The sequence below is a fragment of the Pelobates fuscus genome, chromosome 5 (assembly GCF_036172605.1).
Source record: "Pelobates fuscus isolate aPelFus1 chromosome 5, aPelFus1.pri, whole genome shotgun sequence".
Lineage (NCBI taxonomy): Eukaryota > Metazoa > Chordata > Amphibia > Anura > Pelobatidae > Pelobates > Pelobates fuscus.
The window spans coordinates 353,413,327-353,430,394 of NC_086321.1; the positions used below are offsets into that span (position 1 = coordinate 353,413,327).

At 43.2% G+C, this 17,068-nt stretch overlaps 1 protein-coding gene, 1 long non-coding RNA gene and 1 pseudogene across 3 annotated transcripts; 1 reads left to right on the top strand and 2 right to left on the bottom strand.

Annotated features, from left to right (window-relative positions):
* Positions 1-844: 844 nt before the first annotated feature.
* Positions 845-2,663, bottom strand: LOC134610368 (uncharacterized). 2 transcript variants are annotated; one of them, XR_010090851.1, is made up of 3 exons: positions 2,317-2,663; positions 1,983-2,095; positions 845-1,946 (listed from the first exon to the last, which is right to left on the bottom strand). It is a non-coding gene; the product is annotated as an uncharacterized LOC134610368 (long non-coding RNA). The 2 variants fall into 2 exon arrangements; XR_010090852.1 differs by having other exon boundaries at positions 845-1,930; positions 1,967-2,095.
* Positions 2,664-3,037: 374 nt separating this feature from the next.
* Positions 3,038-5,068, bottom strand: LOC134612278 (peroxisomal membrane protein 11B-like; annotated as a pseudogene).
* Positions 5,069-10,697: 5,629 nt separating this feature from the next.
* Positions 10,698-15,411, top strand: LOC134612279 (splicing factor Cactin-like). Its single transcript, XM_063456618.1, has 5 exons — positions 10,698-10,724; positions 13,391-13,453; positions 14,443-14,515; positions 14,986-15,178; positions 15,294-15,411. The coding sequence occupies exons 1-5, from the start codon at positions 10,698-10,700 to the stop codon at positions 15,409-15,411; spliced, it is 474 nt and encodes a 157-aa protein (XP_063312688.1).
* Positions 15,412-17,068: the final 1,657 nt, after the last annotated feature.

Sequence of the window (17,068 nt, forward strand, 5' to 3'; positions counted from 1 at the left end):
ACCTTTACCAACAAAAAACAAAAACAAATGTGAAGAACAAAAAATATATAAATTAACTTAACTTATTAAAATACAGCACAACATCATCGGGGGCAGCACCTTTAAGGCGATACTAATTCCACCACATTGCGAGTGTTACCAGTAAAAAGTGTCATTTAAAATTGATTTGGACATATTACACTATTTATTTATTTATTTATTTATTATTTTTTTTTTAATTTATTTTTTTTAACCCATTATTTTATTGAACCAGCATACCATGATATCAACACAGCAAAGATCAAATCATTGGGTTTGTGATAAAGACCGTTCTGTTACATGTAAAATGTACCACATCTTGCAAACCGTGAACCGTTTACAGGTACAACTGCAATCATGTTACCAAATTCATGAGAAGAATATAAAAAAATAGTTAACATTAAAAAATAATTCTGAGCTGGTATGAAAGTTTACACTCACAGAAAGGTCTGTGTAATTCTGGGTGAATATTCAAATTGTCACTGGAAACATTTGAATACCTGGTTGTCACTGGAAACCTTGGTCAAGCCTTAAATGAAAAAAAAAAAAGTTTCAAGAGTGCTCCAGCAGTGGAACCGTGCACTCTGTAAGCTGTATAATTGGAGAATGTATTTACTTAAAGGACCACTATAGGCACCCAGACCACTTCAGCTCAATGAAGTGGTCTGGGTGCCAGGTCTCTCTAGTTTTAACCCTGCAGCTGAAAGCATAGCAGTTTCAGATAAACTGCTATGTTTCACTGAGGGTTAATCCAGCCTCTAGTGGCTGTCTCACTGAGTAATGCTTTCCTATGGGCGGCTTGAATGCGTGCGCGGCTCTTGCCAGTTGATGTTAATTCTGGAACTCATTATTATGTTCTACATTTTGCAATTTGGTTTTGCGTGCCCCACAGTTTCCAGTTTTTGAGGCTCCGTCACCCCCTCCTGTCGCCCAAATATAAGCATTTAACAAGAGATAAAATCTTATGAAATGCTCATAAATACGGTGTTGGAATTTCATAGGACAACGTAGGGACTATGTATTTTATCTCTGCTTGACAAAACCTGACAAAAGGAGGAGCTATGGCCGTCAAGAGACAGCTGTGGGAAAAAGGCATTATCGCGTTCATTGAGAGTAACTATGGAGGCCCCCCACGGCACGATGAAAACCCTTAGGAAAATACAACCAGACAGCTTTTACAAACAAATAAAAAGCAAAACACAAACACTGGTTTGCCTGTTAATAAACAAAACCCACGTAAACAAGTTCACGTACTGATCGAAGGTCTACATCCTAATGGCAGCTGAGAATCCAACACAATGAGACAAAGTCTATGTCAAATTGTCACTTGACAGTTAATTTGTTAAAATAAGTTAGAACAATTAGTACAAATCAGTTCCATCATTTGGTGTTAATGACTGATATTAAATGCACAATATTGAGATCCATACGCTGTGTAAGAAGTGGAAGCATGCAATCTACATGTGAAGTTGGAGCATTGTTAAAGCCGTACACAGCCAAAATATAGACTACAGTTAAAACTGTGTATACAACCAGACACAACTGAAACAAAGGTTATGATGCCGGCATAAGGTATTAGAGAAAGTAACTGTAATCATACTGGACCAAAGGTAATCTTTACTCATACAGATACCCTGATTGCTTTAAGATATCGGTATGAACCTTAAACCTTTGGCGCATTGAATACACTTAAATGTCTTTCTGATATACACAAAATATTTGTATTTATTTCACTTATATTTTATACGATATTTGTTTTTTGCACAACAGGATGTTTGTTTTTGTTTTTTTTAGAGGAGGTTTAATAGAACATATGAGCCGCCCCCAAAAGGCAACAGCAGATATTAATTAGTTATTATTAGCACATCTGCACATTTACTTTGTTAATGATCTTTTTGCTGTCGGACTGCTGCTTGTTGCCTCTCTTACTTTGAGATGTTTACATTACATTACAGTATTGTGACAGTCTCGCTTATCGCTACTGGTCATCTATATTTGTCTGGCAATTGTCTATTTTAAGGGGACCTGAAGGAACTGAAAGAAGACAAAAGTGGGCTCAAACAGAAGACCGTCACACCTTGGAGACCGTCACACCTTGGAGACCGTCACACCTTGGAGACCGTCACACCTAGCGGACCGTCACACCTAGCGGACCGTCACACCTAGCGGACCGTCACACCTAGCAGACCGTCACACCTAGCAGACCGTCACACCTAGCAGACCGTCACACCTGGCAGACTGTCACACCTGGCAGACCGTCACACCTGGCAGACCGTCACACCTGGCAGACCGTCACACCTAGCAGACCGTCACATATTTGGCAAGCTCGTTCTTCCAAAGCAAAGAACGTACTGCATTTCCAGCTCACAACATCATCCAAGACACTAGACTATCTTTCTTATGTTTTACTGCAGCTACAAAGATGGCTTGCCAGCGTATGATATATGAACGTACGACAACTGCAATCCACCCAATTAATAAAACAATAAAATAAAACAAAAAGTAAAGTAAAATTAAAATGAAAAAACAAAAGTCTAAGAGTCTAACATTCCTCTCTGTTCATCAACACTGTTACTGCTACACCAGTCCACAATTGTGTTATGATTTTAAATTCCTTATATAATGAAAAAAAAAAAAAACACAACAACAACAACAAAACAAACCATAGCCCCTCAAGAGGTTTTCTGTGCTGGTTTATAGATATGCTTAATCACCATGTTAAATAGATTAAAAACATTTTTTAAATTATCGTGCATTCTGAGAAATTTCTAATTTAAATGTGGTCATTAAAAGTTAGCTTACATATCACCTTTTGCTTTTAAATGCCTACACAATACTGTGTTTTAATTGTGTTGATTGCAATCTTTTACTTTGTGTTTTGGGGGGGGGGGGGGATTCACAGATTGTGGGTTCATAGAAACACCTCATCTGCCAAGTCGTAGCCGTTAAACTATTCAGCTGTTTATTAACCAATTTAAGCTTCTACATTCAGTTGAATTTCATGCTTAATAAATCTTGCTTGTTTTTTTTTTCCATTCAATTATTTCAAACTTAAATGTCAGGAAGATTCAAAACAGAATTGCGTGCGTTAACAAGGTTCCTAAAGGAAACCTTAAGTGCTCAGGGTTTCAGCTTCAGCCATGGGTGTACGATGGTCAGGATGGACAGTATGGAAGAAGTAAGGCCACACAGTCCAACAAGTCCAGGGTTTGTCTTGTAAAGACCCAGCTTGTCCAGTGGGATGAAAAGATCACAGGTGTTCTTCAAAACATCGAGAAGGAGCGGCGGATTGTTCCTCAAGATGTGGATGAGAAGTCGAAGTTGGATGCCCAGAAGATGGTGTGGGGGGAGCTTTTTCTGAGGGACTACTCGATTCTCAGCACTCAATTTGCTAGCAGAGCACTTGCTGTTGCATTCCACCTCCATGAGGAATTTGAGCTCATAGAGATCTCGGCTCAGATTCATGATGAGGGAAAATAAGTACCGTAATATCTGAAGGAGCGCTGACTCCACTTCTCCTGGTCCATCTTCTTGGACACGCCTGTCTTCCCCAACCACAGGATGTTGTCACAAGCAAAATACATGGCTCTGTTCAGATGGCTGACTGTTATACAGAAGCGCAGAACCACATCGGAGAGGTGGATTGCACGTTTGGCAGATTCCAAAGCATCCACAGAGTTCCCAAGATGGAACAATTTCCTTGCTAGGCTCAGGTGGCCCTCCAGTTGTTTTATAGTGGTCACAAGTTCAGCACCGGCTCCATTTTTCTGGAGTGTGTATCCCAGTAAAGTACAGGCATACTAAGCAGCTCGGATAACCCGCTCCTTGGCTTGGCTCTGCCTCGGACATATTATACTATTTATTATTTAATTTTCTTTTAACAGCTGTATCCCCGTTTTTTTTCTTTTTTTTTCTCCCTCTCCCTCTCCCAGAAAGAGAAGAGAAGAAGGAAGTGAAGATGTGAAGGGAAGAGAATGGAAAAGAGGGGGGGGAATATGTCCTCTAAACGAATGCAGGACTCTAAAACCCCAGACAAAACAGAAAATTAAACGAACAACAAGAAAAAAAGATTATTCTCTTTCTTTACACCACAAACCCCCACGGAAGCAGAAGACAGATCCTTCACAGAGATGTCTTCACATCACCCTCAAAATACCACTGACCAAGATCTCTTCAGCATTGTTAATGATATAAAAAAAAAAAATTAAGTTTACGGATCTTAAAAATTAACTCTTAGTCGAAGAATCCAAACCATAGAAGAATAAGAAGAGGCACTCAACCTCCAATTACAAGTTCTAAAAGATTCACATATTGCCTTGGAACTAAAGTTAAACAATTAGAAGAAAAAGATTCAAATTTACAAGATAGATGGCACAGATCCAACTTAAGGTTCACTTTATATATGTCGTGATTAGTTGTTCTGATTGGTTAAATTTTTATGATTGATCTGTGCTGCTAGAGTTTGAGTAAAGAAAGTTAATGCAAAATATGAAGCCTTCTGACATGTTGTAAAATGTATTTACTTTAGAGAGGTTATGGTCTAGAAAGAGTATAACATGTATTTGTCAGGGTCTTACCTGAGTTGGGAGTCTGTAGCGCAGATATGTTGCTCACCCTTGCCGATAGCCACAGGCCAAGGTGGTCAGGTAAGAATTCACCCGGCCTGTGGGTCTGTGCACGGGGGCTGTGCAGGATGAAGTACCAAGTCGCAGGACAGGCAAGGACTGAACCAGCAGGATTGTCAAGGGATAACCGAGGTCAAAGGATGCCAGAGGACATGAGCAATGAGGAGTAGGATGATATTAGATATTGAACATTATGTTACGGTTCTACAATTAAGAGATAATTCATTTTATTTCTCTCTCTTTCTTTCTGGTTTGACTTAAATTTGACATCAGCAGGTCTCCTTCCTACGAGTACCACTAGGTACCGAGATATTAGGTACAGCTATGTTCCCAATGACCTTGGGAATCAACACCTTGATGTCTTTGGTCTTGTACGTGGAGTTAAGATATTTTATTCTATTCGATTTAATAGAATATTGTTGCATGTTGTGTATATGTGTGATTGTATGGGCCATTCTAAAATGTTTTTTCTTATTTAGTTTTTAGTTTACAATTCTGTGTTTATAGTTTTATTTTTTTAATTTTTTTATTCTTTATTTTTCAGTGCTTGGATAAGCTTGTCCAATATTATAAGTATAACATAAGAGACACTTTGTATTATAACATTACATAACAATAGCAGGTTCATAGACATAGTCATCCTATGCTTGCGGGGTTAAGCACATTTCCGAATTTTGTGATACAAATGAGGTTTCATACCCGAGTCTGGTATAGGGCTTATTAAAATGGGTCATGGCCATTCATATCGGATACCCAGGATACGCCAAGTAAGTGGTGTGGAGAGTGTTGGGTTAGAACGTGCCAGCATGGGGGGGTCAAGAATATGTGGACGGTCGGCGGATGTGGGCCCAAAAGGAAAATGGGGGGGGACCTATTGTCCTTCCCCCAGAACCCACCCATGAGCGCGGTTGGGGGCCGTAAATGAAAATGGGGGGCCAATCACAGTGTGATGAGTCAAATTACATAGCATGGGGAAATTCCAAAGAACTTTCCCACGCTGTGTAAAATGACACAGAGCACTCTGATTGATTGGTTATATTTCAAGCCAACCAATCAGAGTGCTGTGACAGGTAAATGTAGAGACTTACCTGTCAGTCTCTTCGTTTACCTGTCAGAGCACGCTAATTGGTTGGCTTGGAATGAACCAATCAGAGTGCTCTAAGTCAAATTGCAGGGCGTGGGAAGCAGGCCCGGACTGGCCATCGGGCACACCGGGCAAATGCCCGGTGGGCCGCGATGGCCGTGGGGCCGAGGCCGGCAGGGGAAGGTCCCAGGACTTCCCCTGCCGGTTTATGCAGGGCCGGCACTATCCGAGCGCCGGCCCCGCTGTATTCAATGTCGGGCCGGTGGGGAGATCAAAGATCTCCCTCACCGGCCCACATGCTATCCAATGCGGCCGCCGGCGGGGAGAGAGGGAGGGAGACAGCCTGCCCGGAGAGAGGACCCGGCGGAGCTCTAACTTGCAGCTCCGCCGGGTTCCTCTCGCGAGATCCGGAGCGTTGCCATGGCAACGACCGGATCTCGCGAGAGTGAGCTCTAGCCCGCAGGCTAGAGTTCACTCACCACGAGGACCACCAGGGAACACTGCCACTCTGCCTCCCAGTCCCAGGAACCAGTCCCCCCCTCCCAGGCTAAAGGTAAGAAGGGAGGGGGGGACATAATGCTTGTTATTTTATTTGTTTACCCCCCCTACACACAAAATCCATTCTAACATTTATACATCACTCACACCCATCACACTCAGCACTCTCACACCCATCTCTCACACCCATCACACTCAGCACTCTCACACCCATCACACTCAGCACTCTCACACCCATCACACTCAGCACTCACACCCATCACACTCAGCACTCACACCCATCTCTCACACCCATCACACTCAGCACTCTCACACCCATCATACTCAGCACTCACACCCATCACACTCAGCACTCTCACACCCAGCACTCTCACACCCATCACCCCCAGCACTCTCACCCCCAGCACTCTCACCCCCAGCACTCTCACCCCCAGCACTCTCACCCACAGCACTCTCACCCACAGCACTCTCACCCACAGCATACACAGCACTCTCACACCCATCACACACAGCACTCTCACACCCATCACACACAGCACTCTCACACCCATCACACACAGCACTCTCACACCCATCACACACAGCACTCTCACACACAGCACTCACACCCATCACACTCAGCACTCACACCCATCACACTCAGCACTCTTACACTCAGCACTCTCACCCACATAACACACTGCACTCTCACACCCATCACACTCAGCACTCACACACCCATCACACGCAGCACTCTCACCCACATCACACACATCACACTCAGCACTCGCACATTCAGCACTCTCACACACAGCACTATCACACTCAGCACTCTCACACCCATCACACACAGCACTCTCACACCCATCACACACAGCACTCTCACATCCATCACACACAGCACTCACACCCATCACACTCAGCACTCACACCCATCACACTCAGCACTCACTCAGCACTCTCACCCACATAACACACAGCACTCTCACAACTATCACACACAGCATTCTCACACACAGCATTCTCACACACAGCACTCTCACACACAGCACTCTCTAACCCATCACACACAGCACTCTCACACCCATCACACAAAGCATTCTCACACACATCACTCTCACACACATCATACACAGCACTCTCACACACAGCACTCTCTAACCCATCACACACAGCACTCTCACACACATCGTACACAGTACTCTTACACACATCACACTCAGCACTCTCACACACAGCACTATCACACTCAGCACTCTCACACCCATCATACACAGCACTATCATACACAGCACTCTCACACACATTACAAACAGCACTCTCACACACCACATTCTTACACACATCACACACAGCATTCTCACACACACCACTTACCGCACCCTCACATACCACTTACCGCACCCTCACACACAGCACCCCTCACACACAGCATCCATCACGCACACATACTGCACACCTCACATACACACAGAACCCCCCCAACACACTGCACCACACACATACACAATAGTTCCAAACACACACATATATATACATACACACACACACACAGCACCCCTCACACATACTGCACCCCTAAACACATTACATTCCAGACACACACTAGATCCCTTACCCAACTCTGGATCATCTACACACATATAAACACTAGATCCCTATATACACTCTGAATCCGTTATAAACACACACTCACTAGATCTCCTACACATTCTGGGTCCTTCAAGCACACACTAGACTCCTATACACATATACACACACACACACACACACACACACACACACACTACACTCTTAACATATACACTCTGAATCCCCTATACACACACACACACACACACACACACTAGATTCCTTGTAAGCAAACACATACTACACCCCTAAACACACACTTTCTACAAACACTACATCACTTATACACACACTCTATAGCCTGTTTGCACACATGCTACATCCCCTTTACATACATTCTCTACAGCCCCTAGCCACATATGCATCACATTACACCACAGGCACAACATGTCTAAAACTAACCTTATTACACAATACCACACCACAATCAGCTCACTCTACACACACGCAATACCACAAGCAGACTCCAAACACATGCACAATACTCTTTCCTGGCATTTTTGTCTCCTGGTATCCAGTTATAGAGACACCAGAGACAAGTTGCAAGGAAACACAGTGCAAGCATGTTATTAAATTTGCTTGCACTGTGCAGAACAAATACAGTTTTTTTTTTCTCATGCTAGAGCTCTTCAGCAGAGCTCTGCGCATGGTCTGCCCTGGAAGAGCATTGAACCAACATGCTCACTTTGAGAGGGGGCGTGCTTGTCATTAGTGATGACAAAACACACCTCCTCTGACCCGCCCTCTTCTTAGTGGGCCGCTGGGATAAAAAAATGCTCGGGCCGAATTTTTCTCCCAGTCCGGCCCTGGTGGGAAGTCTTTATAAGCCTTTCCCCGTCATGCGGAGCTCAGCCTGCGCGGTGCCCTCACTGGGTGAAGATGGATTACTTTTTTAGGGCCTCCACCTGCCGCTCATGGGTAGGGGCCAGGGTGGACAATAGGTCCCCCCCCATTTTCATTTAGGGCCAGGGAGGGGGCCAGGGAGGAGGACAACCGGTCCCCCCACCTTTTCATTTAGAGCCCCATCCTCTGGGGGTCGACACTAGAGTGTTTTTTTTTTTTTAAAGTACAGCCTTTTGGTAGATAGCTCCCTAATACCATGGGAATTAGGGCATTATCTACTAAGTGGCTGCAAGATGCAGCCGCGACACAAATCGGATTGGAATTTCATTCATTCGAATGAAATTCTGATCCGAACAAAGTCCCGAATTGCGTCCTAACATGAATGGAGAAACTGTTTTCCTTCTGTTAGGACGAAATTCTGTAGTTTTGCCGGCGTCCTGTCTAAGTGACAGGACGTTGGGGAATACTGACAGGAAGCATTGCGAGATCACGGAGGAAAGGTGAGAAATGTGGGAAAATTTCTCTGACCACAGGAAACGGAGCCCACTTTGCTCCTCCGCTGGTCAAAGCTACTTTGTCTTATGTTTTAAAGAAAACTAGAGCAGACAGGAAGAAATGAAGAACAGATCCTGACAGAGGGAGAGAGAAGAGGAATCGATTGGGGAAAGGTAAGTTGGGCATGACAGTGCCGCTTTAAAGCTAAACCTGGCTTGCTGCACATAAGAGAAAGCTATCGTCAGATTTTTACCTTGACATAGAAATTTATTGAAGATAGAATTAAATATGTTTGATGGAAAGTAATATAGGAAGCATGTGAAGAGGCCATAACAGTTTTGGGAATTGTTTAAACAAGCCCTTCTCAAATGGGCCAACAGACAGTTAGTTTCAGGTGGTTCTGTCTCTAGGCATAGGCGTGCACAGCCTATTGCATTAGGGTGTGCACCATAAAGCACAAACACAGGCCGCGTGTATATGTATGTATATATATATAGATATATATATACACACACACACATATATACACTGCTGTGTGTGTGTGTGTGTGTGTGTTGTGTGAGGGTGCTGTTAGTGTGATGTGTGTGTGAGGGTGCTGGTAGTGTGCTATGTGCGTGAGGGTGTTTGTGTGTGTTTGTGAGGGTGCTGTTAGTGTACTGTGTGTGAGGGTGCTGTTTGTGTGTGAGTGTGCTGTGTGTGAGAGGGTGCTGTATGTGTGTGGGTGTGCTGTGTGTGAGGGTGCTGTGTGTGTGCGAGGGTGCTGTATGTGTGTGGATGCTGTCTGTAGGGTGTATGTGTGTGGGTGCTGTATGTGTGTGAGGGTGCTGTATGTGTGTAGATGCTGTGTGGGTGCTGTCTGTGTGCTGTATGTGTGTGGGTGCTGTATGTGTGTGAGGGTGCTGTATGTGTGTAGATGCTGTGTGGGTGCTGTCTGTGGGCTGTATGTGTGTGGGTGCTGTATGTGTGTGAGGGTGCTGTATGTGTGTGGGTGCTGTCTTTGTGCTGTATGTGTCTGTGTGCTGTATGTTTGGGTGATTTGTGGGGGTGGAGGTGGGGGCAGATCAGTTAATATCCCCCTCTCTTCTTACCTTATGTAGGGAGGGGGATCCTTTCTGCCTTCCCTGGTGGTCCAGTGGAGAGTGAACTCTAACCTGCGGTGCTAGAGTTCACTCTTGCGAGATATGAGTGTTGCCGTGGCAATGCTCAGATCTCGTGAGAGCAACCCGGCGGAGCTGCTGGCTAAAGCTCCCCGGGTCCTCTCCTGCCTCTCTCACTGCCTGTGGGTCGGTGAGGGGAGGCTTAGAGCAGAGCCGGTGCTCGGATAGCGCCGGCTCTGCATGAGCCGACAGGGGAAATCCTGAGCTCTCCCCTGACGGTTTCAATCCAGAGGCGCGCCGCGGGGATTAGGGTGTGCCCGGCACACCCAGTGCGCACACCTATGTCTCTAGGGATGAAGACTCCCGGATATTTTATGTGACCAGATCTCTAGTGTAGTACCAGTGTAAGCATGTATGACACGCTTAATGGGAAACACAGTCCCAGAGCTACAGGTATGGAAAGATTTGCTTCAAAACTAGTGACTGACCGTTAATGATAAACATTTTAAGAAGGTGGTTTGGTGGTTCAGTAATATAAAGCAATATTTTATCAGCAAAAACAATAACATGAATAGAATATGCTAGGACCTCAAAGGGACACTCCACATGCCTAAAGCACTGTATCTTGCTGAAATGCTTTATGTGTGAAAAGTGTGTCCTTTTTAAAAACATTTTTACAAAAAGTGCAGATTTCAATAGAACTTGGCATTTTTCCATTACCTTGTTACACCACCTGGCTATCAATCAGATAACCGGTCCTGTTACTTCCTGGTAGTTTAGCTCAGAGGCAAGTCATTTTGAAGAGCACTTGCCTTGCAAAGACTTCTCCTTGAGCAGCATTGGGAAATCTGGGATTGGACAGACACAGAAAGTCTGGGCGGGATTAAAAGGGGAGGGCATGCAAAGGCTTCAGACAAGAAATCCACAGCATTTGGTAGCTGTTTTAGTTATACCCTAACTAAAAAAACATAATTAAATGCATGCATGTTTTAATTGGGGTATATCTACTAAATTGTTTTAAAAAATTATATATATATATATATATATATATATTATTGGTGTGCTCCTTTAATTAAAAGGAATACGGCAGTATCATTAAGAATCTTGTGCTAGGTTGAATTAGATGAGAGAAATTAATTAGTCTTGCCTCATCTCTCTGCTCATAACTGTGCTTTGAATTATAAGGATTGCTAGTCTTCAAAAATTTCCAACTTACGTATAGCTACAATTTACAGCCTAAATTTTACAATTTGCTTTTTAATTCAATATAATTTGCTGTTTGGTAAATAAACCCCAACGCAGTCTATGCAGCTAATTCCAAAACACAACTCTGAAAAATGTTGGATCCCACTTAAAACCAATTAATATAATCATTGTTCTGAAAAAATAAAGACTAAACAAATGTCATTAAAGTTGTGCTGAAAAAGCAAGAACGACCGTTCATCTTAAATGCAAATTTGGCTCAGCTCGAAGCAGCTCAATCTGTAAACTAATGAAAACATTAGCAAGCTGAGGTAGACAAGTTGTGTACACAAATGCACTCTAAACAGATATTTGCACCCATGTAAGGCACGTTTCACTCAATTATAAACACTTTTTGCTTCAAGGCTAGCCAGTATTACATTCTTTCACAAAAGACATAATGGTATGAAGAATTAATAAAAAAGAAAAAAAATAACAAAATGATGTCAAAATATTAAGTAATGATAATTCTTCTGCAAGAGTGCATAGATTTGAGCATTAGTGCTTAATCTGCCCTCTGGGGTAGGAAGGACAGAGGTAATTGGAACGTTTAGAATGGCGGATCTGAATAATATTTCTTCATTCTATGAATAGAAGAAAGAACTAAGAGCACAAATCCCCTTACGCTCCACTAGAACGGACACACACACACACATCCGTACAGATCACACAGACAGACAACCAGCTGTTTCAAATAGTTAAGGATTCATCTCATAAGGAAACTGTGCGGCTTCCTGCAGAACAGGATCGTGCAAAAAAGCAAGTAAGTTCAACTTCTAACCTTATATATATTATTTCTTCTTTATCATCTTATAGATGTTTTCGAAGAGGGCACCCAAGTTTACTGAAATGGAGCATGGAGGAATAATAAAACTCTTAGACAAATTGATCATTTTAGAACATATGGTTTGTAGACACAACTATTTTGTTTGCCCCTTTATGCTTGCTATATATTCTTAACCCCCTCATTTTTTTGATATCCTTGTATACTGTATAGGAAAAGAAATGCTATTGTTCTGGTAATTGGTAAAATTATTAGTTCATAGCTGGTTTAATGGTATAACTATCGAAACGACAGGAGAAACAGACAAATATAGTTTAATTGTTTTTGTTTTTTCTTATTGAGGCTGCATATCACTCGTTTTAGTTTCTACTGTAAAATCTCCGGAGACATTTCTAACTTTGTGTTCTTGAAATTAGTTAGAAGAGCTAATAGTCCCGGGACATTAGGGTTTGCGTCTTATACAAAGTCCATATTAATTTAATGTTAAATCATAAAGAACATATGTTTAAATTTACTTCAATGTGTTTTGTTGTTTTTAACTTTTTGTTTTACGTAAAAAAATATATTCAAAAGTGCAGGTATGAATGTAACATGGGGTATACGGAGGACCATCTGGTCCTACATTAAGATGTAGCTGGACACATCCCTTGTACATATAATAAGTTCAGTGTGACATCTTTCCTTTCTGTTCTTATTTTGTACTTAAAAGTCAAATTATGCTTCTCGAACATTATTTCAAGCTCACATTCCATACTACTTGTGATTGAATTCTGGAAATAGGACACAGCGCTGTTGAATTTAAAAGTTAAGGTAAGACTAGCCAAATAGAAATTTGACATTAAATTTGAAATTCACTTTGAATTCTCAGTATAGTGTTTGTTTAATGCTGTATCCTTACAGTGTTTTAACTCATTGGATGCCACATTTGAGATATGCATATGCTATGGTATATGTCTGGTATGCATGTGTGATCATACTGCTCTGTTATTAGGATCACAGATATATAAATGTGAAATTGGATGTGTTTAGCAGCTGTTTTACATCTGTAGTAGTTTCAAGTAACATTTTAACTGCAAGGTTTTCTTATTTTTAGACGTTTTATGACACATCAGTCAATAGGGAAGCTAAAGAGTCATGTTACTATGCATCCTCTACGGTAGCTGTTATTTGCTCGATGTGGGCTTTCAAAATTAATCTCTGGGGTTTCTTCTCTAAACTGGTGTTGCTCTTAGATTTGTACAAAAAATGTACTATAACGTGACCTAAGAAGTGAAGATGTGCTATCACCAAGAGTGTACCTCACTCACTCAAAACGAAATGTATAAAAGAACAACAGATTAGCTGATATAGCTGCAAAAAGCCAAAGGAGCTCAAAAGGTGGGATAGCACATACAATATAACAGGTGCAAGTAAAGATACAACGTGTATAACAGGACGTGATCTGTAACAAATCTAAAGGATAATAAATTATATATAGTGAAGTATGTAATGACAAGTGAAAACAGCACCCACGAGGTAGAGAACTTACAAGAAGTACAGATGGTCTGCGCTCATCTCCCCTTAGGGGTATCTGTATACAGGGAACTCTTCAAGTGGAAATCCTCAAAGGATAGAAATATATACATAGAGTAGTCCTGTTAAAATGTAAAACAATTTTATTGCACTGATTGCACTTACATTCAGGTAGCAATCAGCAAGCACATCTCCACTAGCAAGTGGAAAAGGATGGTAAATGAATCTGTGCAGAAGGTGGAACAGCAGCTGGTCACAAACCACTAAGTGCCAGAAATAATAAATAAACAAATACAAATAAGATAAAATAAATAAGAACAAAAAGTCTTTAGAATACTCAATTGAGTATTCTAAATACTTTTTGTTTTTATTTTATTTAAAATAATAATAAATTAACAAATACAATCATAAAATTAAATTAAAACAAAAAGTCTTTATAATGAGTATTCTGAAGACTTTTTGTTTTTATTTTATTTTATGATTGTATTTGTTAATTTATTATTTTTTTTGGCACTTAGTGGTTTGTGACCAGCTGCTGTTCCACCTTCTGCACAGATTCATTTACCATCCTGTTCCTATGGCTTTTTGCAGCTATATCAGCTAATCTGTTGTTCTTAGATTTGTCACCCATAGAAATCGGTCACCCCAATCTTTCAGAATGCCCAAGGTATCAGCCAAAGATGGCTGCTAAGTGAGGTGCTGCAAGGTGAGTTAAAGCACACAGAGGTTTAGAGGTTGCTCTGCAGCACCAGGAGGTACACAATTTAAGGCTAGGGTGCAGATGTAGGCAACCTTTGGCACTCCAAATATTGTTGACTACATCTCCCATAATGCTCTTATGGCCATTAAGCTGGCAAAGCAGCAGGGGAGATGTCCAAAACACATTGAGCGCCTGGATTGCCTACCCCTAGATTATGGTTATACATGTCTGATTAATGATTCAATAAGCCTACCCCAAAATCTTAATCTTACCCATTAATATTACTGTAACTGTAAGTGTAATGAATCGTAGTCAGTTGCTAAATCTAACCCTAATTTAACCCAGTTTCCAATTGCACCCTAGTGCTGTGTAACCCAGATTTTACTTACACTGCAAGTTCTGGTAAAGCCCTCTTCAATCAGTGTATACGTAGATTCCTGTGAGATCACGTAGACCACCTACCTTCGTTTGCATAGGTGAAAGACGAGAAGGGGTAAATGCCTCTGTCACCACCGATGTACAGGCTGTATTTAAAGGAAAGACATACAACCAGCTTCAGGTGATTTTTCAAGGAATCGAAAGCAAGATTAGAAAAGGAGGACCGAACCTGGATATTGGGTATTGGGAGAGTCTCCTGCAGCAGCTTAGGGCTTACATGGCCAGAGCTAGGTAAAGAACATTTTGCGTGATGGGACTCCACAAAGACACGTTGTATGGCTTGTTAAGTATGCAGTAAAATTGGCAGACTGATTCATATTTATTTATCTTTTTCGTTGATTTTTAGGCTTCGAGAGAGACACCAGGACGTCTTGCGTCAGAAACTCTTCAAACTGAAGCAAGAGCAGGGTGTGGAAAGCGAGCCTCTCTTCCCCATTATAAAACAGAACATTCCTAACGGATAAGAAGTAAGGCAAACGGATTTTATATAATTATAGTGCAATAAGTGTGTTTTCAGGGGCGGACTGAGAACCCTCAGGGCCCCCGGGCAAAATAAATCAAGGGCCCCCTTACAGGCCCCACCCATACTCCGCAGCAAGCGCCACCCATGTCCCGCCTCCATGCACCGCCTCCAGCCACACCCTACACAATCTTTAGACACAAGGAACAAAAGTGCAATAATCCCTTCAAGGCCCCAGTAGAGACTACAATTGAGGGCTAATGGGCCATGGAGGGGGGTCTTTCTAGCAGAGGCTATCTCAGTGTCCTTTAGAGAGTGTGTTAGAAAGAATCCCCTCCAGGCCCTATTAGAGACTACAATGGAGTCTAACAGGCTTGGAAGGGGGTCTTTCTAACAGAGGCCATCTCAGTGTCCCTGCTGGAAACAGTCGCCTCCAGGCCCCAGTAGAGACTACAATTGAGGGCTAATGGGCCATGGAGGGGGGGGGGGGGGAGCATTCTAGCAGAGGCTATCTCAGTGTCCTTTAGAGAGTGTGTTAGAAAGAATTTCCTCCAGGTCCCATTAGAGACTACAATGGAGTCTAATGGGGCCTGGAGGGGGGTCTCTCCAACACTCTGGTTCCTATTCACAATATAGCAACACAACATAGCTGATACCTAGGCCAAGTTGGCTCCTCTTACCTTAATTACTGTTGCTGGCTGGCAGTCTGTGGGCTTGCTGGAAGGCTGTGGGCTTACTGGCTGCGGCTGGCAGGCTGTGGGCTTGCTGGCAGGCTGTGGGCTTGCTGGCTACTGCCGGCAGGCTGTGGGCTTGCTGGCTGCGGCTGGCAGGCTGTGGGCTTGCTGGAAGGCTGTGGGCCTACTGGCTGCAGCTGGCAGGCTGTGGGCTTGCTGGCAGGCTGTGGGCTTACTGGCTACTGCCGGCAGGCTGTGGGCTTGCTGGCTGCGGCTGGCAGGCTGTGGGCTTGCTGGCTGCGGCTGGCAGGCTGTGGCTTGCTGGCTGGCAGGCTGTGGCTTGCTGGCTGCGGTTGGCAGGCTGTGGGGTTGCTGGCTTTAAGCCTAACTGGTGGCCTGTAGACTGGCTGGCTGTCTACTGGCCAGCCTGTGGGCTGGCTGGCCTGTGGGTTGGCTGGCTTGCTGGCTACTGGGGCACTCGTAGATTATTTAAAGAAATAATCCATGCACAATAACCACTACTACTCTGTGTAGTCGTTATGGTGCCAGGAGGGCCGGGCCCCCCTCCCAGAGTAAGTAGTCAAACCGTTTAAGAACAGTTTGACAACTTACCTGGGGTCTGCTGGGATATGAGGCTGTAGTAGGGTATAGGAGCAGTGGTGCAATGTGTAAGGGGTGCAGTCTGTGTGAAAGGTTCAGTGTGTGTGAGGGGGTGTAGTGTGTGAATGTGTAGGGTGTGTGGGGCAATGTGTGTACGAGGGGGCTGTGTATGTGTGTGGCAATGTTAGTATGGGGGGCTGTGTGTGTATGGGTGGGCAGTGTATGTGTGTGTGTGAGGCAATGTGTGTAAATGTGTATGGTGTGTGTGGGGGCAGTGTGTGTGTATGGTGTGTGTGGGGGCAGTGTGTGTGTATGGGGGGCAGTGTGTGAATGTGTATGGTGTGGGGGCAGTGTGTTTATGGGGCTAAAGTTCACTCTCACCACTGC